Raw genomic sequence first — 20744 nt, 5'->3', positions numbered from 1 at the left:
GTGCAAGATGTAGGGTTCAAACCCTTCACTCCTCAGGGAGAACCTCAAGGTTGCAAGTTCCCTCTTGATTGGGGGTCTCCATACTGAGAGTGGGGTTTATGGTGAGATTTTGTCTCAGCCCCTCCTACTAGCTTAGATGTGGGTTCTTCCTTGTAGGAGTCTCTCAGCTAGTTTTGGGTTTTGTCCAGAGGAAATTGTTCCATATGTAGCTGTAGATTCAGTGTGGCCATGGGAGGTGGTGAGTTTAGGATCCTCTTATGTAGCTATCTTGTGCTGGAACCCATACACCTTTTAAAATAACAAATTGAGGTTCAGATGCTGGCTCTTCTTTCTGAGATTTAAAAGCATCATTGACAATATAGATACTATTTACCTTAATCTTACAGTAAGGAATAATGTGGGATGTTCTGCTGATGCCACAGATTTTCAAATTAATAAGGATAAGTCGTAAGTGGTCATGGGGAAGAATGGGGACAATAAGCTGCAGTTACTGATCAGAATAAAGAGAAGTGATGGGTCAGATTTTAACATATTTGAGTACAGTTAAAAATTTTTGTGAAGAAGCTACCAACTATTATAAGTTTAGTATAAGACTTTACTAAATAGTGAGGACATGTGCCAAAAAAAAAAATCAAACAACTGACTCAACAAAATATAAGTGTCTGGTAACTCCTGTTTTATTTACTTTGGATGGCAGACATAACTCTGCCTCTTCTCTAGACAGACAACTCCTTATCACTAGCAGCTGGAGTCCAGTTGTGCAGTTATGGCAAATGGACAAAGTTCATCATCAGTTATGAGACAGAAGACCATTAACTGTACTAACAATTTATAGATTGGAAGATGTTTCCAGGAATACTGGTTTGAGACTTTATGGTCCAAGAGCTTTTATGGAAAATTCAACAAAAAGATTTGCTTTAGAAGAACTTTATGGGTATATGATTAGCAATACACAGAATGTTTGAATTTTTTTTTTTTTTTTTTTTTTTCGGTATGCGGGCCTCTCACTGTTGTGGCCTCCCCCGTTGCGGAGCACAGGCTCCGGACGCGCAGGCTCCGGACGCGCAGGCTCAGCGGCCATGGCTCACAGGCCCAGCTGCTCCGCGGCATATGGGATCCTCCCAGACCGGGGCACGAACCCGTATCCCCTGCATCGGCAGGCGGACTCTCAACCACTTGCGCCACCAGGGAGGCCCTGAATTTTTTAAAATTATGAGACTTAACAGGACATTCCCACTGGGAGCATAAAGCTCTGAATACTGTGACTAAGCAAACAAATGGTTTTAACATTTTCTTTTACAACCTAACAAAAAGATATTCAAAACTAAAATGGCAACGGATTTGACTATATGGCAAACCTACCTACAGAGTTTTCATTTCTGTGAAGAAATAACTTGTGAAATATTCCTAAAGTCAGTGCACAAAACAGGAAAACCATTATTTCTGTTACACTCCACAATTCTTGGAACTAATATTAGAGGTTCTATGACTTTAAATCTTTATGCTACAGAGAATGATATTATCCACTAAAACAGGAAGTAGTTTTCTAAAGGTTATTCATTCTCCAGGTCATTAAAGAATTTTATCTTTTTTTTCTTTATTCAAAACGTTTACCAATTGGAAGAGGAAACACACCTGAATCTTTGTTTACAAGTAGCAAAACAAAAACCAAGAAGGTAGTTTTCTTATACATGATTTCCAGGTCATTTGGAAATAAGACTATTTCCTTTGCTGGGTAAGTATTTTGTAAAAATTAAGTGCACAATGAATGTTTCTTGAAATGAATATAACCTTTCAACCAGTAACATTAGGTTACCTGTAGGAAAAGGATACACAACTACTGAGACAGGTAACAGGATTACAGTTTTAACAAAAACCTCTGAAAGGCAATCATCAAATTACAATTTTCATTGCTTTCCTTCATTATCATCATTACTGTCTGCCCACAAATTCTGCAGTGGAGTCCATTTCAAATCCTTCTAAGAGTCCACTTCATGAGATAAATACGTACATACAAAATAAAGCAGATATATTATAATTTATAAAAAGTAAATTGTTTTATATATTATTCTTCTAGGATCTTTAAAGGAAGAGTGATGCCTTGACCACATTTGCATTATAAAAAATATCTTATACGTTGTGATACAGTAAAACTGGCTTTTTATGTATAGTTCTGTGAGTTTTCACTCATGTATATATTCAAGTAACCATGACCACAATCAGAAGTGTCATCATTCAAAAAAATTCCTCTGTTGTCTTTCTCAACTGGGGTTCCTTACCCGAACCAAACAGAAAATAATGTTTGTTTCCTTTATTCTTCAAGTAAATGCTTACATAAAATCACTTGTAATTATTTCCTCTCTTCAATTTGGTATATTCTCATATAATTTCACCACCACTCTGTATCTGGAGGCAGGTTAATGTAATCAAAGGTTATAGCTCTGAAAAGGATGATGGTAGGATTTTAAAGCTCAGATTACATAGGTTGGTTAACTCTTGGTTTGTTTCAAGTATTACTGAGCTATATTTGAAGTACATCCTCAACTATTATTGCATTATTCACAGCTGTCCAATAATAACTTCAGCAGTAAAATATCTGAAGTATGAAACATGTAATGGTGATGACAAATGTTTTAGAACATCAGGAGTAAGATTAATGAAGAGCCAAGTAAATCTACAACAGGAAAAGGGAAGGTACATTTATTAAAAATAAAAATAGTCCACAGTCTCTGATAACAAACAAAACCATTCAGACTCGAAATATATCCAATATACATTGTAACAATGCACATGTATTAAAAAAACCGAAGAGCCATTAAGTAGTTTTGTTACAATTTTAGAAAGGAAAACAGGATTGTGGCTTACGCCTGCCTACACACAGCATGCAGGCCCAGCCCTGCTTTCTGTAAGGATGATCCAGTACATAAATCAGTGGCTCCATTTCATAAAAAAAATCTGTGTAGGCTGGAAGAGCAGGGATGACTGTTTTCAAAGTCTTCAGTTTTTTGTTTTTTTTTCTGCAGCATGCGGGCCTCTCACTGCTGCGGCCTCCCCTGCTACAGAGCACAGGCCCTGGACGCGCAGGCCCAGCGGCCATGGCCCACGGGCCCAGCCGCTCCGCGGCATGTGGGATCCTCCCGGACTGGGGCACGAACCCATATCCCCTGCATCGGCAGGCGGACTCCCAACCACTGCACCACCGGGGAAGCCCCAGAGTCTTCAGTTTTAACAAAAGGTACAGAATAAACTACTATATCTAGATGTTTCACATTATTTTACATGAGTATCAATCAAGTACTGTGTAAAAATTTTTGTAAAATCTTGTTAGCCAAACTAGTGTCTTTAAATCAAAGTTTGTCACTCTTTTAGCATGGCTGATAAGTCTTTTCTGCCTTTGTCACTAATAACACTTGTCAAACCAAAGAACTTTGAAAAAGAATATGCACTGATGAAGGGAAATAGTACCGAAAATGTGCCTGGACTTCAGTCTTAAGACACACACAGTTCCTGTTGGATACTGGACTGTGAGAGTTTATTATCTTCAGTCTTTTCAGGTCCTGAGGCCTGGCAAGTAGTCTTCCGCTTAAATAATCGAAGACTCAGTCGTAAGAGTTCATTGTCTACCATTGGAGCATTTGTATAAGCTTGTTTTACAGTGCCCTATTTGGAGAAAACAAAAACAAATTAAACATGTAAATTATTAGTTGACAGTAGAAAAGACAGGTTAACTGCTAAAAAAATATCAGTTATAAGAAAAATTAGTTTGTGATGACTATTAAATTAGCTGTATTGGATATTTAAAAGCAAAATTAAGAAATGTTTGCAGACTCAAGGAATCTTAGAAAAGAAAGCCATCTCTAGAGGGCGCCTAGTCTAACTTCTTGCTTAAAGTAGGAATCTTCTCAACAATCCCTGACAGGTAATCAAGTAGTTTTTACTTCATCATTTCCGATGACAAAACAAAACAACGAAAAACACACTGCACATTCTATTGTTGAATGGTACTATTTCTTCTACATTTTGAAATAAAATCTCTTCTATGGAGCTACACACTAATTTCAGTCTTACTTTCACATGACAATCAATTCTCTGAAGAGAAGCACCGAACATTCCATACTCCTTACTGGTCTGTTGATATGCCACTAAGATGTAGGCTCCAGAACTGAACAAATTCTCCAGAAGACAGCTAGCCGATCAGTGCAGGCTACTAGAGAAACTACTATCTCCTTTGTTCTAAGATATGTAGATCTCTAGTATTGGAACTTAAAGCTACATTAGCAGTTTTGAATGTTATTGTCATAAAATTTTGTTAAATGTTCTCCAACCATGTGTATAATGAAATAAAGATTTGAATGTCTCCAGCATTCTGCTATTTCTCTTCTAGGATCTTTAAAGGAAGAGTGATGCCTTGACCATATTTGCATTATAAAAACTATCTTATACATTGTGATACAGTAAAACTGGCTTTTTATGTATAGTTCTGTGAGTTTTCACTCATGTATATATTCAAGTAACCATGACTGCAATCAAAAAAATTCCTGTTGTCTTTCTCAATTGGGGGTTCCTTACCTGAACCAAACAAAAAATAAGCTGAGTTTCAATTTCCTTTATTCTTCAAGTAAATGTTTACATATAATCACTTGTGTTTATTTCCTCTCTTCAATTTGGTATATTCTCATAAACACTATATAATCTCCTCACCACTCTGTATCTGGAAAATTTTTTTCCTTGACCTTCAATTTAAATAAGTTTCTAGTATATTTCATTATCTAAAGAAACTTCGCAAATGAAAAATATTTCACAGGAATAGACTATTTAAAATTTTTTCCAGTACCAATAACAATTTGTCATTCAAAACAAATGTTATTCAAAACTATTAAAGTAAAATAAAAAGTACTACAAATTCTAATAAAATTCTTTCTTTTGCATGTGTAAAAGACTGGGAAACTAAACTCATAAAAGCAGATAATGAGACCTTAATTTCACCTTAAAGCAATCAATCAAATGAAGAATATGTCATCCATACTACTCAACAAACATGTTCCAATTTTTCTAAGGAAACAACAGTACCTTCTCATTTTTAACAAGCTGCTTTCGGATTGCAGAATCTCGCCTGAAGCATAATGCTTTACAGCATGGTCCAAGATTACTAAGAAGACTTGCTCTTTCCTCTTTTCGTAGTAATGCAGCCATGTTGAGAGCCCCCAATTCATGTTCAAAAAGATTGTCTGCATCTTTCAATAAAAAATAAACACATTAAGGCTTCTGAAAATAGAAATGTTATCAACTGCTTAGATGACTATTCCACAAAGTCTATCTATACTAAGTTTATCTATACTTTATCAAAGTTACCAACAGTGGTGAAAACTATTTCATATTAAAGGCAATATGTTCTCTGTGAGAGAACTCCAGCATGTAGTTTTGGTGCTGGGCTCAAACAAAAATAAATACTCTGATAGCCACTTTAAGATATAAGAAAAGCAGAACTGGGAGACAGAATTTAGACAGGGATTACTAACTATGGGAAAAAAGTTCAAGTTAAGAATGAGTAAAGTCAAAATATTGCATACCATCAACTACTAAAAGTTCTAGATTCAGGACTTTATTATGGCAAGATTCAAATGTAGTAATGTGACTACATTCTGTGAACCCTAAAAAACTTAGGAAAGGGATTAGCTGTTTGCTAGATAATCTGCAAATTTTATCCAATATTTGGTCACTGTAAAAACCTGGGACAATGTATCAAAATCACTTAGTTTTAAGTCATAACATGCAAAGTAGGGAGAAAACACAATAAAAATAGAGTGAGTTAAAAATAGACAAGAAATCAAAATTTACAGAATAGGGTCAGTCATTAATCTAAATAAATAACAGAAAGAGTAGTAACTTCAAAGTTAACGTTCCAGGGGTTGGCCAAGAGTATGAATGGTATCAGGTAGTGTTTCTATAGCAACATGATCAAACAGGTTATTGCTAGAGCCCACAAAGGGAAATAGTAAATAACACCTAGGTAAAAACAAAACAAACATTTGAGAATTAATGGAATTGCATTACATATTTCATTTCCTGAACTGCAGAGCATAAATAGTGAGATTAGATAACAAGAAACCTGTCTCATGTAATATACCTAGTCGGTAAGTTATACACCTAGTGAATAGGTTTATAACAAAAGCAAAAATAAATGTAAACAAAAACTCAGAAATAGTTCACAAACTTTGATGTCTATCAGAATCATCTGAGGAGTTTTTAAAAATACAGTGCCAGGGCTCTACCACCAGACCTACAGACTCTCCAGTTGGAACTAGGATACCTTAGTGGGGGGAAAAGGCAGTTCCTCAGGTAATTCAGCCATACCAATGTTTGAGCCAACCAATGACAGTCATATAATGCACACCATTAAAAAAAAAGCACCAAACATTCACCACCAATCTACTATAGATACAAATAAAGAAATCTCCATTGAGTCCATGCACTTCCTTGAAAATTGCTCATTAAGACAAATTACTTTGTATTTAAATCTTTTCTGCTTTCACAACAGTAGACTATAAAACACACTTGCAAACCTCCCTAGAATGTATAACATGTCTAAACTTAGTCTCTTCCTGGTTTTGAACTGACCAGCACCAAATAACTCGAGACAGATTAAACACGTATATAAGTACAAGTAAACCAAAGGAACTAAGATAACTGGGAAAGTTTAGCTTCAAAGAACTTAATCATACTATAATCATAAAACCTGGACAAAAGCAATTTAACCAATTACCAATTTGCTTAGATATGAACAATATCTAGTTCACTTCCCCAGGCTCTATTTCATTTAGCCCTGGGTAAAACCACTGAGCACTTTTGACATTAGAACTTACCTGTTAAAAAGTAACTTTGATACAGTAAGATCATTGTGCTATGTTTACAACTTTTCTGTAGGCTTAAATTTTTCTCAAAATAAAGTAAAACAGACTTTGACCGTGAGGATTAAATACTGAAAATAAGTGAGTCCTCAAAAAAAAAAAAAAAAAGTTCTTATACTGTAACTGCTACATGAGAACAGAACAGAATCCTTTTCAAAGGCACCTTAATATTTATATTAAACATTATATAGTCGAAGTGGGACGGAATTACCTTTGGGTTTTTCTAAAAGTCTCTGACATGTTTCTTTGACTTTAGTAAAGAGTTCAGAACCAGCCAACTTTTTAGAGATCCCAATTCTCAGCATAACGGCTCCAGGTGTGAATTTTAAGAGTGCAGCCCCAGGCTCTCGGGGTTCTTTTGGATGCTTTGGCATAAGACCAGACCAGTCCACATCTATCACATCTAATGGATCTAGAAAAAAGTTGAAGAACAGAATTTTATTACACCAAGAAATATTCTCGTTATCTATAGAGAAATATAGATTCCAAGCCACAGAAAGCATTAAATAACAAGTAATATAAATCAAAAAAGGCATATTCTTAAAACAAAAGATTTTCTATTAAAAACTAATATTTAGAATCTTAAGGACCTCTACAAATAACTTTCTCACCAAAGGAAAAGAGGCGAAGAGGTCACAGGCGAGTGCCTCCACCCCCCCCATTTCATTTATATGTGGAATCTAAAATGAAAAGAATCAAACAAAAAGAAAACCAAACTCATAGATACAGAGATTGGTGGCTTCCAGAGGGGAAGGAATGTGAAGTTTAGACAAATGTGTGAAGGGTATCAAGAGGTACAAACTTGCAATTATAAAATCATGGGGATGTAATGTATAGCATGGTAACTATAGTCAGTAATATTGTATTTCAACATTAGAAGTTGCTAGAAAGTATATCTGAAAAGTTCTCATCACAAGAAAAAAAATTTGGTAACTTTGCATGGTGACAGATGGTAACTAGACTTAATGTGGTGATCATGTTGCAATGTATACAAATGTCAAATCATTAGGTTGTGTACCTGAAACTAATGTATGTCAATTATACTTCAATAAAAAACACCCCCCCCCCAAAAAAAAGGCAAGCAAACAAACACCTAAGCAAACCCATTCCTACAAATAATGCATTTAAATTGCCTGAGAGATCCTCAATGAAAGAACTCCATCATTTCACTAGATTAGGTCTGACATTTTGAAGCTTGGTACCAGTCATTTCAAGGGTTAGTTAAATCCAGGAGTGTATTTAGTCTGCATGTGTGCATGCATACACAGACACAGTTTACCTTTTAAAAACAGATGATTCATTATGAAATAAATTTAAGAATCAGGTAGTGGCTATGATTAAAATTGAGAATAATCTATCCACTGATAAGTCAGTTTAGGAAATTAACAAAATAATGTTCTATTCAGAAATACCTAATAGCTGATAATAATAAAGATAACACTCATATATACATTATACATTAGTAGAAAAAACTGTAAAATACAAGAGCAAATTAAGTCAAAATAAGAATTTAATATTCTGTATACCCAAACAAAGCAAAGACCCTCACTATGATAAAAAAAAATTGTTAGTAACAACTAGACTAATTGGGATGATTCAACAAGAACACTGAAGGTGGCTGCTTCATGGTACAGTCACTGGAGTAAGTTCTGGCAACGAATAAAGTACTATAAATGGAAATAATTACTGAATTTAGAAAATTGAGAGAGAGAAGTATATAAACAGTGTTCAAATATAACCCCAACCTTTCGAAATTTCTGAATGGTCATTTCAAAAGTTGGTTTCTGGCAGCACAGTTGTGAAGCTCTGTACCATACACCTACCATCTAGAACACTGCTAGACAATCACTGTTTGACAGGAAATCTTACAATTGTGCTATTTTAAATAATGCCCTTTCCAATTTATAGGCAATGTCTACTTAAAAATGAGCAGAGCATATTAACTATAATTTGCATTTTATTGGCCCTTCTATGTTAATTAAAACAAATGGGAAAATTCTAACTGCATTTTATCAATTCTTACAGCATGAAAGGGAACAAAGAATATCACAATACCATAATTAAATATTTCTTACATTCAACCACCTCTGCAAATGATTACCTGGCATCTTCTCCTCATCCTGTTGGTCCTCCCTCTTTTCAGCATCACCTGCCAGAATTTCATCTAGTTCATCATCACTAATTGGCTCATATCCTTCTCCAGCACCAGATCCTAACGAATGCACATCATCTAACTTGGATTCGTCATCTCCTGCTAAACAGAAAAATTAATTTCATGCCAAAGAGAGTGTTAAGGGAAAGGGATATCTAAGTGAAACCAAAGAGGAGAGGCTGTGCACACTAAGAAAAGTGGAAAAGCATTTTTTTTTTCTTTGCTGTACGCAGGCCCCTCACTGCTGTGGCCTCTCCCATTGCGGAGCACGGGCTCCGGACGCGCAGGCTCAGCGGCCATGGCTCATGGGCCCAGCCGCTCCTCGGCACGTGGGATCTTCCCGGACCAGGGCACGAACCCGTGTCCCTTGCATTGGCAGGCGGACTCTCAACCACTGCGCCACCAGGGAAGTCCCAAAAAGCATTTTTTTATTTGAAAACTGTATTTCTTAATTATTCAAAATACTTGATACCTCCAAAAGAAAACTTAAAAATTAAATTTAGGCAAGAACACAATATGGACAGCAATATCAAAATAGGTTATAACATTACAATTAAAATGAGAAATAAAATCTACCACTAACATGTTAATGTTGATATTATGTTAAGTTTTTATAATAAAACTTTAAGTCCAGAGAAATCTAATTTCAAAAGGATGCATTAATTTCTTTATCAAAATAAACTCATTAATTTTAAAGAACTTGCGAACTAATTAGTAAAATTTATTTGAAACTTTAACCACTAGTGTACCTTCCATTTCTTTATTTACCAACTTTTCTCAACTACCTAGGCTAAAGCTTTGTCTCCTGGTGACTTAGTTGTGAACTTGAATTATCATAAAACTATACAGTACACTTAATATTTCTAATCAGGTGTTATCCATACACTTTACTGAGTTTACAACACTAGTTTTCAAAATGCAACAGCATGCTTTATAAAACTTACAGCAAATAAAATATAATAAACTATGAGATGTTTCTAGTCATTCTAATAATTTTCTACTCTATTAAATTCTGTAGTAATCTCCTCATACCCCCGCCATTCACTTCTAAAGTAAACAATTTTAATAACTTCATTACACAGATATACATCTAAACATAAATGCAAATAATAGGATTTTTAACTTTTCAAGCTTTATCAAACTCATTGTCCTACTTTAACTGGATAAAATTTTGCATTTCACAATAGGTAATTCACCTCTAAATTTCTATGCTATGTTATCTGTGATCACAACCAATGAATGGTATATTTTAGGGATGAAGGGCACGAACTCCAATCACAAGAGAGATATTACAATGATTAGTTAAAATTATATTCAATTATACCCCAAGGCTGTACCTCCAATAGTACTATGGCTCACAAATTGATGCCATTTAAATTCAAATTTGAGATAAAAATGTGAAGACCACTGAGGCAGAAATGTTTTTGTCAAGTAGAAAAAATATGTAACAGTTGGCGTATTGGAATGTATCTAACCAAATAACCTAAAGATGTAAGGATGTTTATAGTTTTAAAAGAATGTGAATTTTATTCTGGGACTAGTGCTACAATACAGCAAATAAAAAGAATATAAAATATTACTGCTGATGTACTAAGTATCCCAGAAGTTTCTTGGGGGCTTGAAGTAGAGAGGTTATGTCAGAACAATGGTGTAAGCACCAGCATCAGAACTGGACAGTTCATGGAGGCAGAATTTCCAAGAGAATTTTCAGGGGGGCCATTACTATTGTCAACCTGGGCTATAATTCACCAAAGAATAAGATGCAGAACATGTATGCACAGCAGAACATATTTTCATTCATCAGCCATTTATTGCATCCTTGCTAGAGTCTTGATGATAAAGAAATGAAAAGCTATGGTGCCTAACAAAGGAGTACAGTATAGTGGTGAGAAAACTATGGAAAAATAATTATAATATGGCACAGAGATGCTATTAAAGATGTATAAACAAGGTGGTATGGCGATTTGAAAGAGTAAAGCACCTTTAGCAGAGAAGGCTTTGTAGAGGAAATAATGCATAAACTGGGACTTGCAGTTTGAGTAAGAGAAGATAAAAGAGAAAAGGCCTATCAGGCAATGGGAAGAGCAGGTACAGAGAAGGCTAGAGAAGGAAGCCCGTGCAGAGGCGCAAGTCAGCTTGTACAGCATTATCAGGGGTGAAGGATTGGAGAGTGGATGTCCATAGCTGAGATTGGCTCTGAGTGGGCAAAAGGGTGGATGTGGCCTTCTCAGGGTCCCTCATTCTAGGAGCTGGAAGTCATTTTAATACGGGACCTGAGCATCCCCAGATTTTACTATCGATGGAGGGCTCTGGAACCCATTCCTGCAGATACTGAGGGACTGAGGGACGACTGTAATCATTTATTTCATTTAAGCTTACCTGAACCAAGTCTACCTTGATAGTACTAATGAGTGGAACACATTTTTTAAGTATCATAAGGCTTTTCCTTATAAACTCTATTTTCCCTAAAACAACGGAGTCAATATGCATATCAGATGACCTTTCAAAAGGAAATATTTGTTTGCTATGAAATATGAAAAGGAATGGAGCATTGAAACAGACAAAAAGGTGTGACACTCACCTTCCATACTCTCTGTTCTCTCAGCTTTATTTGTATCTTCAAATCCCTGCAGAGATCCTAGCTCTTTATCCATTCTTTCTTTATCCAAAGCTAAAGAGTCCCGGGAAGTGCCTTCTAGGTCTCTTTCATGTTCACTCTCCAGTTTTGCTTCACTGCGTTTTACAGACTCTATTTGAGGACTCTCAAAAGTTCTGTCTCTGTCCCTGTCCCTTTCCCTTTCCATAGAATCAGAGATTAACCTCTCCCTTTCCCTGTCCAAGTCTCTCCTTTTGTCTCGTTCTCTCTCCCGTTCCCGTAGTCGATCTCGGTCCCTGTTCCGGGGCCAATCTTTATCGGCATCTCGCTCCCATTCTCTCTGCCGTGCATCTCTCCTCTCTCTCTCCCGCTCTCTCTCATGCTCATAACGATCACGATCTTGAAGCCTATCTCTGCTCTCAAACGACCCTGATCTTGAATGGACCTGTCGATCTGACTCAGGAGAACTTCTTCTTGAACTATGGCTTCTTGAATCCTGGCGATCTAAAATAAATACACCATATACAAAGAGTTAACACGTGATAAAATGGAAATAAAAGGCTTCATTTTAAGGCCCTTTAAAACTGACAATTTATCTTTTTCTGTATTTATTTTAAATTATCCAAAGGACCCATCTTAATGAAAAATTCCATCTCTCAAAGTGTTAATTCAAATATGTAAAAAGCTTGTTTCCTTATTTCCACTATAACTACAAAATATCTTCAAAGAAATAAGTACATAAAGTGTTTAAGCAGTAACAGAAATGATCATTTCATTATCTGACCTCTTCCTATCCCCCTACCTTATTTTCTGTGGTCAAAAGAGAAAGTACTGGTTGCAGGAAGAAGAGCCAGAAAGTTAAAATTTTAGGCATCAACAGAGGACTTGAATACATAAGTGCTTCCACCAAGATACACTACTAAAATCCTGATATTAAACTGACTTCATTGAATGTGCCTCTACTATAATGCTGCTAGTAATGTGATTAACAGGTAACATTTTGGTGGGATGGTTAAGCTTTTAGGTTCCTTGAAATTTAAGGCAGCATGTAAAGTAACCAATTTAGCATTTACTTTAAAATTATGATTTGAACAAAGCATAAAACTGTACAAAATATACAAATATACTAACATAGGAAACAGTGGTTAGATTATAATTCATTTTTATTACCTGAAGAAGTACTTCGACTGGGCTCTCCACGCTTTAGCTGATCAATCCTAGATTTTCTCTCTCCTGTGATTTCTAGACTTTTTGTTTTTTCTCTGTCTCTTGAGCCACTATGCAGTACTCTCTTTCGACCACTTTGGTCATCCCCACTTCGATGTGCAGAATCACTGGACGGGGAGCGGAGACGGCCAGATGTATGACTACGAATACTCCGATTGCTGCCAATGCTGCTACTCCTCTTTTGATCCACCGGCTTGCGATGTGGTGCATCTTCTATAGTAACATGAGGTGCCTCTACCTTTTCCACTCGTGTTCTGTGGCATTTTCTATGTGAGTCTTCATTGGTAAAAGCGTTGGTGGTGTTGCCTGGGGTGAAAGAGGTGGAAATGGTGGTGGCCAATGTGTTGAAGGTGGTGGCAGCAGGAGTCGTCGTCGTGGCAAGAGGAGGAGGAGGAGGAGGAAGAGAAGACGGGGAAGGAGTCCTCCTGGGAGTAGCAGCTGTGGCGGCGTGCTCTGGTTCTGTCACCTCGGCACGGTCAGGCACGTCCTCATCAGACCAGTCACTGAACGCTGTATCTTCTTTCTTCTGAGGATCCTCCAAAGTGCCATCCTTATCACTGGGCATTTCAACCAATTCCTCCTTGGTTGTGATAGGGGGAGTCCGTGGGCCTCTCTTCTTCTTACTCTGCTGGACTGCTTCTTCATCAGAAATGTCAGAATCACCTCTGGACCTTTTACGCTTTTTTTCAACGCTTTTCTTCTTCTGTCCTTTTTTTGGTGAAAATACTTGACCATCTTCAGACGTTGTCTCTGTGTTACCCCTGTCCATTCCAACATCATCTTCTTTCTTTTTCTTAATAGGTTTCTTCTGAATTTTTGCTTTTTTCTTGTTTTCATCATGAGCTCGATCAGATGTGTCTCGATCTTCAGATGGGTGGTGTCCTATCATGTCTTGTGAACGAGTTCTTGAGCTCTCCGTGATTTCTGTCTGTTCTCGCTGCTTATCTACACAAGAAACTTTCTCTTTGAACTCCTGCTCTTCATAGCGCCTTGAACTTTCTTTTCTTTCTGGTTTACGATCTTCCTCTTTCCACCTACCCTGCCTGTCTTCTGTAAGGTGGGATGGACTAAGAGAACGAGATTCTTGAGGTCGAACAACCTGGCTCAAGAGTCTGTGTTTTTCATCTATACAGAAGGATAAAAGTAATCACACTTTCACCATGTTAACAATATTGCATGCTACCTATAAATAATAAACCAATCTCTCCCTTTTCATTTTAAAAGTTTAAAAATAACAACTTCAGTAAAAATAAAAATATGGCTTTACTACAACTAGTAGGAAATGACAATGCCATTATGGTAGAATGACTATTTCTAACACATACTTTAGTCACAATGGGAGATATTCAGAGGCAGTAGAGCAAGAAAACAGTTTAAATCTTAATTCATCATTTCCTATTGATGTGAAAGAATGGTCTCATGGTTACAAATGAATATGACTATAGAAACGTGGAAAACAGATCCTGCTTACTTTTATCATCTCCACTGTTGTAGGTGTCACTGTCAGGAGAATGTTCTCGCCGGCGCTTAGGTGACTGACGAGGGCTAGGACTCCCTTCATTTCTATAGCGCTTCCTAAATTGGACAAATGTAATTTATAAAATTCCAGGGGATGAAAAAGATTTCTTTACTACATTTTTACTATTATTTTTTGCTGTAACTAGAATGTATAATTGTAGGATTATAATACTATCAGAAGCTAGTGGGAAGCAGCTGCATAGCACAGGGAGATCAGCTCGCTGCTTTGTGACCACCTAGAGGGGTGGGATAGGGAGGGTGGGAGGGAGGCGCAAGAGGGAGGGGATATGGGGATATATGTATACATATAGCTGATTCACTTTGTTATACAGCAGAAACTAACACAACATTGTAAAGCAATTATACTCCAATAAAGATGTTAAAAAAAAAAGAGTGATGGAGTATGGCAAGAAAGAAACAAAAAAATTAGAATGAGAAAATGGTAGTGATGGAAATTCTATGGTAATTTTCTACTATATAAATGAATGAATATCCAGTAATCAATAAATTATGAATTTTAGGTCTCAAAAAATACTGTATTCCTGCTTCATCCAGAACTTTAAATGTCCATCACAATTAGCAATCTAAGTAAAGATAACACTCAAATGAACTTATTCACAAAACGGGAGTTTGTAGAAAACTAACTTATGGTTACCAGGGGATAAGGGTGGGGAGGGATAAATTGGGAGATTGGGATTGAGATATACACACTACTATATATAAAATAGACAACTAATAAGAGTCTGCTGTATAGCACAGGGAACTCTACTCAGTACTCTACAATGACCTATATGGGAAAAGAATCTTAAAAAAAGAGTGGATATATGTATATGTATAACTGACTCATTTTGCTGTACACCTGAAACTAACACAACATTGTAAATCAACTATACTCTAATAAAAATTAAAAATAAATAAATAAAGGTAACACTGGAAAAAATAAAGAGAAAACAATTAAAACAAAACAAAACAAAAAACCAACAACCAATACTCTCAGAACTATCTATATCATGCAAAGGGTATTCAGCATCTTTAATAAAATTCTTCATTTGTTAAGGCTTACAATTGTGGACTTAAAATACATGGCACCACCTCTTCTTTTTTTCATGTAGATGTAGAATCACTCATTGAAATTCACCAGATTTAACTACTACAAAGTGGTAACATATAGCAGAGGAATCAATGTACCCTCTACTAAAACTTATTCATTAGTTTTACCTTTTTATGGTATAGAAATACCTTATGTTGGGAAGCCAAATGAGAAAATCTAGTATTGGCTTTGGAGTCAAAAAAGACTTGAGTTCAACTTCTAGTCATGTTACTTATTATGCAACCTTAGGTAAATTCCTTGAAGTCATTCTTAGCTTTCTCATCTGAAAATAGGCAAAAAAATGGGGGTCCATCTCATAAAACTGCAATGAGGAATAAGTTAGTTATGTCATAAACCCAGTGCCAGTCATGTTGTGGGTACACTGTAAAAATCGGTTTCTTCTCATCTCTTAGAACCAAATCATCTGCTTGGTGACAAATTAATAAAATAATTCATATGTTCACTATATTTCTTGTTCTTCAGTTAAACTTTAAACGACTAGTGATTTATATCTCTGGATACTTAAGTTATTCTAGTGTTTTCCTATATTTTTGTTAAATTTTGACTTTTTTTTTTTTAAGCTAACAATGTTTGTAAATACTATGGCCAAAAGTTGAGAAACACTGCAGCACATGAGCACATTATCTCCTTGACAGCTCATTCATAGAGATGAGCAACCAGGTGGAAAAGGAGACCCCAGATGTAGTATGACAACTCACAGGCCCAAGCTTATGCAATTCCTTATCAAAAGCTCCTGCCATCATTAGGCAGTCTCTGTCCCCATTCTTTGAATCTGGGCTGGCCCAGTGACTTACTATGACAGGAAGATGCGGTGAAAATGACAGTTTAAGTTTGGACGTTTAGGCCTCAAGAGGCCTTGCAGCTTCTGCTTTTGCCTTCTTGGTATGTTTCTACTATCATATGCAAAAGCAGAGTTTAGACTACTGGAGGATGAGAGGTCATATGGAAGAGAAAATAAGATGCCTAAGCAACAGCCAGCACCAGTTGCCAGACATGTGAGTGAGGCCATTTTGGGTCATTCAGACCCAGCTGAACTGCCAGACTGACTGGAGAAACATGAGTGATCCCAAGTGAGACCAGGAGAAGAGCCACTCTGCTGAGCCGAAACAAAACTGCTAACCCACAGAATCAAGACCAAATAAATGGTGGTTGCTTTAAACTTCTAACTTCTCATGTGGTTTGATACACAGCAAGAGATAATTGATAACATAAGAAAATATAAAACATGCAAAAAACTGAAATTTAATTTCAAGGAAGTATCTACAGAAACAAAATTAGAGTAAAATAAATACTACAGCAATTCAACAAACCTTCCTCATAACCATGGTTAAAAACAAAAGTGCTGGATAAATTCAACTACTGAGATGACAATATAATTGATGAAACATCAAGATGTTAACCTCATATAACTAGTTATTTTATAGAGCTGTTGACTCCTAAATTTCTGGGGCCCTTGTCAATGCTTGGAATGTCTAGCCATGAAAAACTAGAAGAAATTTTGGCTACTGTAAGCTGAGATGAGGAGCAGTAAAATATAATCAAAGCATAGGATTAAATAATAATAAATAAATAACAAAGATTTCAGAATTTTAATCTTAGAAGATAGAGAGTTAAAGAGGTCAGAGGAGAGAAGAGAAATAATATGTACTGTGTGCCTGCATGTGTTAAAGGTATTATCAATTTTATGTTAATGTGAGATTTTTTTTTTTTAATGTGGGGAGAGGGAAGCGAGAGAGTGAACTGCAGAAAACCTTGGCTGCAGACTGAAGGGAAGGCAAGACCTAATGGAAGAAGCCTCCATTTCTGTGCTACGTTGTTTGTTTATAACCAAAATCCATAATAGCAATGATGAAAAAAGCCTAAAGCAGAGAGTGTATTCACCATGAGGCAAATGAGGTAGAGGCAGAGGCAAAGAAATGGAATATACATAAATTATTTCCAGTTTGTCTTAACAAACTTAAATATACCCTCTATTCTAGTTGGTATTTTTTAAAAAAAGCACTTAATTTTGATATGTTTGGTTTTATGTCTATAAAACCTCAAAATTGACCAATCGGAGTCCAGATTTCTCATGGCTATAGTGATTGGCTTAGCTCTCTTATCTAACTCCTCTACTGATGAGAGCCCCAGCACAGAGAGGGCTACTGAGCTGATAGGTATAACCCTGGGGTCATCCTAGCCATCATTTGGGTAAAAGCCTTCTGAGTCTAAAACTAATACAGAAAAAGAACAGTGGAGATACACCACTCTATGCTTTGTTTGAGAATCTGGATATAGTCATATCAAAACAAATAAAAACTAACCCTGGACTTCCCAGATACCAGAGCAAATAAATTCTTATTGATATTTTTTTTAAAAAAGGAAAAAAAGAGAGAGAAAAGAAAGGAGAAGAGAGAAGATGCCCTCAGATATATAAGATAATAAGAACACATCTTTTTATTCCAATAATCTACTATAACTCCACAACCCAAGAGAGGATACCTCTCTATTTCTCATCTTCTTCTAGCCATGCAGTGGTTCCAGAATTTCCTCAGTTCTAAGACACTGTGAATGCTTCTGCAGCCTGGGGGTAGTGACTCTAGACGTATACGTACACAAAACTCATAAAGGATTATCAGGAATAGCACAAGCATTATGTCTTGGTGACAAGCCAACTCCATTAACTAGTTATAAAGTGGATATGATGGGACACAAACCCACTGATTCTACTACTTTTAGGTTGGATTCCAGTTAAAAACAAGTCTGTAGCAGTCAAATAAACCAATGTACCATCAAAAATGGCTGTAACTGGGCTTCTCTGGTGGCACAGTGGTTAAGAATCTGCCTGCCAATGCAGGGGACACGGGTTCGAGCCCTGGTCCGGGAAGATCCCACATGCCGCGGAGCAACTAAGCCCGTGCGCCACAACTACTGAAGCCCACGCGCCTAGAGCCCGTAAGCCGCAACAAGAGAAGCCACTGCAATGAGAAGCCCGTGCACAGCAACAAAGACCCAAGTCAGCCAAAAATAAATAACTTAATTAATTTTTTTAAAATGGCTGTAATCAAACAGTAAATAAGAATTATTAACTATATATCTTGGATACAAAAATAGTAGAATGAGAAAACTGTTTTTTCCTAGACAATTCAAAAGATGTTGAACACCAAATACACATAATAAAACTAAAATACAGGAAAATGGAGAGAGGAAAAAGAATTAAGAGGATATTAGGGGCCCCCGAGAAGCATTAAATGGAACTTTCTGAATTCCTCACTAACATGTAAAAAACTGGCTCACAATCACTTACTTTGATTTTCTCTCCTCGTGTCCATCTCTTGGATTCCTGTCTTCTCGGATATCTTCCCGCTTTTCTCTGCGGTCCTCTCGTCCTTTGTCTTTGTCTTCCCACTCCCTCTGGCGTTCTCGCTCTTTCTCCCTTTCTCTTGCTCTTTCTCGCTCTCGCTCTCTCTCCCTCTCCCGCTCTCTCTCCCGCTCCCTTTCTTCTCTCTCCCGCTCCCGCTCCTTTTCCCTGTCGCGCTCCCTCTCCCTTTCCCTCTCTCGATCGTGGTCCCGATCTCTCTCTCTTTCCCGGTCTCTCTCTTTCTCTCTTTCTCTCTCCCTCTCCCGTTCCCTAGCGCGCTCTCTCTCTAGTTCTCTTTCTTTCTCTCTCTCCCGATCCCTCTCCCGTTCCCTCTCTCTCTCCCGCTCCCGCTCTCTTTCCCGCTCTCTTTCCCTAGTCCTTTCGTCTCTTCTATCATCCGTTCTGTCTACTCTTCGTTCCTCTCTTCTTTCATCACGCTCAATCTCGTCATTCCTTCCCTGATGTCGAATTGGTGAGCTTGGTCTTTGATCTACAATGAAAACCAAGTTTCGTCAGTGATTAATTTCACAGATAACCTATTGGTAAGACAGTATGGCAAATCTTACATTTTATCTGTGTATAGGGTCACACTGGCAACAAACATAAATCAGGTACTGTATTTACTTTTAATTTAATCATCCAAATAATCACCACTAGATGTTTAAAAACATTTCTTTTTCTTAAAGGTAATTTTTATTTGCCCTCTAACTACCATGTTTTCTGCTCCCCATCAACCCCCCTCCCGCCTCCCATTGATCCACCTTTGATCCTTCTCTGCATGCTCCCTACCCTACCTCCAGCCCACTGCTCCAACCCCACTTTCTGCCATCTCTACCCTTCACCTCTGATCTTCTCTGTCCCCCCAGCAGGACCTGAGAACACTGGTGGCAAAGGATAGGGGCAGCAGGAGGTGAAGAAGATAGGAGCTGAAGGAAAAAAAAAATTTCCCTCGTAAGTCACACCTCTAATTTCAGGCCGAAATATATACACATCAAAGTGCAGCTATTATGTGAGGAAAATATAGTAGAACAATACATCTGTCAATATTTGTTGCTGCAACATCAATTTATCATAAACTAGAATATTAAGGGTACTGATGCTTAGCAATCTTGAAATAATCAAATGTAAAAAGTGTTTCATATTAGTGATATATAATTAATAACTACTGATTGACTAAAAATTGTATTTAATCATATAACTGATTACTCAGATGAAGAACTGTTTTCTTAAAATGTTAAATGATAACCCCATCACATTTATGTATATATATATATATATATATATATATATATATATATATATATATATATATATATTTTTTTTTTTTTAATACATGAATCATATAAACACAAACTAAATGCATGCTGCCCAGTATGCCCAGCTGAGCAAAAAGTTAGTCTGGGATCAAAAGATGTCTAAGAAAATGGCATGAACTTTTCCACAGAGATAGCCATTTTTGAAAATAGGTCACTGTACTATGACCTAGGCTATTGTGATGTCTCTATTTTCACACTACACAGTATTGTTTACTAGTTAGTCATAAAAGGCATACTAGAATATGGCCAACAGGTTTGTAAGTGAAATCTCTGACATCAACTTATTAAGCAGAATAATTTTAGGATATTTTTAGTGAAGGGTTCAATCTAATAATTTGAATTTCCTTTCTTATCACAGATGAAAAAGATAAGAATTATCCATATTTATTAGATCAAGATATGAAAATTCACAGAATTTTAAAGCTAAAACAAAACAAAGCTAAACCTTGTCCAGCCCCTTTACCCCTTTTCTTCTTAGAATTTATGGTCAGAAGTTGATTTGTCAAAGTCACAGAGATGGTAGATACTTGGGACATCAGGACTAGAAGTCAATTTTCTTAAATTCTTTTTTACTTT

The 20744-nt window shown here is 36.7% G+C and overlaps 1 protein-coding gene across 5 annotated transcripts in view; it reads right to left on the bottom strand.

Moving 5' to 3' along the window:
• Positions 1–2694: 2694 nt before the first annotated feature.
• ZC3H13 (zinc finger CCCH-type containing 13) overlaps positions 2695–20744 on the bottom strand; it is an 85730-nt gene continuing 67680 nt past the window's right edge. For 2 of the 5 annotated variants that reach the window (XM_060079943.1, XM_060079944.1), the window contains exons 12-20: positions 19695–19778; positions 18799–19342; positions 14355–14458; positions 12827–14008; positions 11642–12160; positions 9010–9162; positions 7120–7320; positions 5071–5234; positions 2695–3660 (exon numbers count right to left, since the gene is read on the bottom strand). In XM_060079943.1, coding sequence (XP_059935926.1) covers positions 3490–3660; positions 5071–5234; positions 7120–7320; positions 9010–9162; positions 11642–12160; positions 12827–14008; positions 14355–14458; positions 18799–19342; positions 19695–19778 — 3122 coding nt within the window. In that variant the 3' untranslated portion in view covers positions 2695–3489. The remainder of the gene's footprint in view (positions 3661–5070; positions 5235–7119; positions 7321–9009; positions 9163–11641; positions 12161–12826; positions 14009–14354; positions 14459–18798; positions 19343–19694; positions 19779–20744) is intronic. The other 3 variants (XM_060079945.1, XM_060079946.1, XM_060079947.1) reach the window with 3 other exon arrangements.

Source organism: Mesoplodon densirostris, chromosome 17 (assembly GCF_025265405.1).
Source record: "Mesoplodon densirostris isolate mMesDen1 chromosome 17, mMesDen1 primary haplotype, whole genome shotgun sequence".
NCBI classification, from domain to species: domain Eukaryota; kingdom Metazoa; phylum Chordata; class Mammalia; order Artiodactyla; family Ziphiidae; genus Mesoplodon; species Mesoplodon densirostris.
Note: the sequence above shows the minus strand (reverse complement) of the source record. Positions and strands in the feature narration are given on the sequence as shown.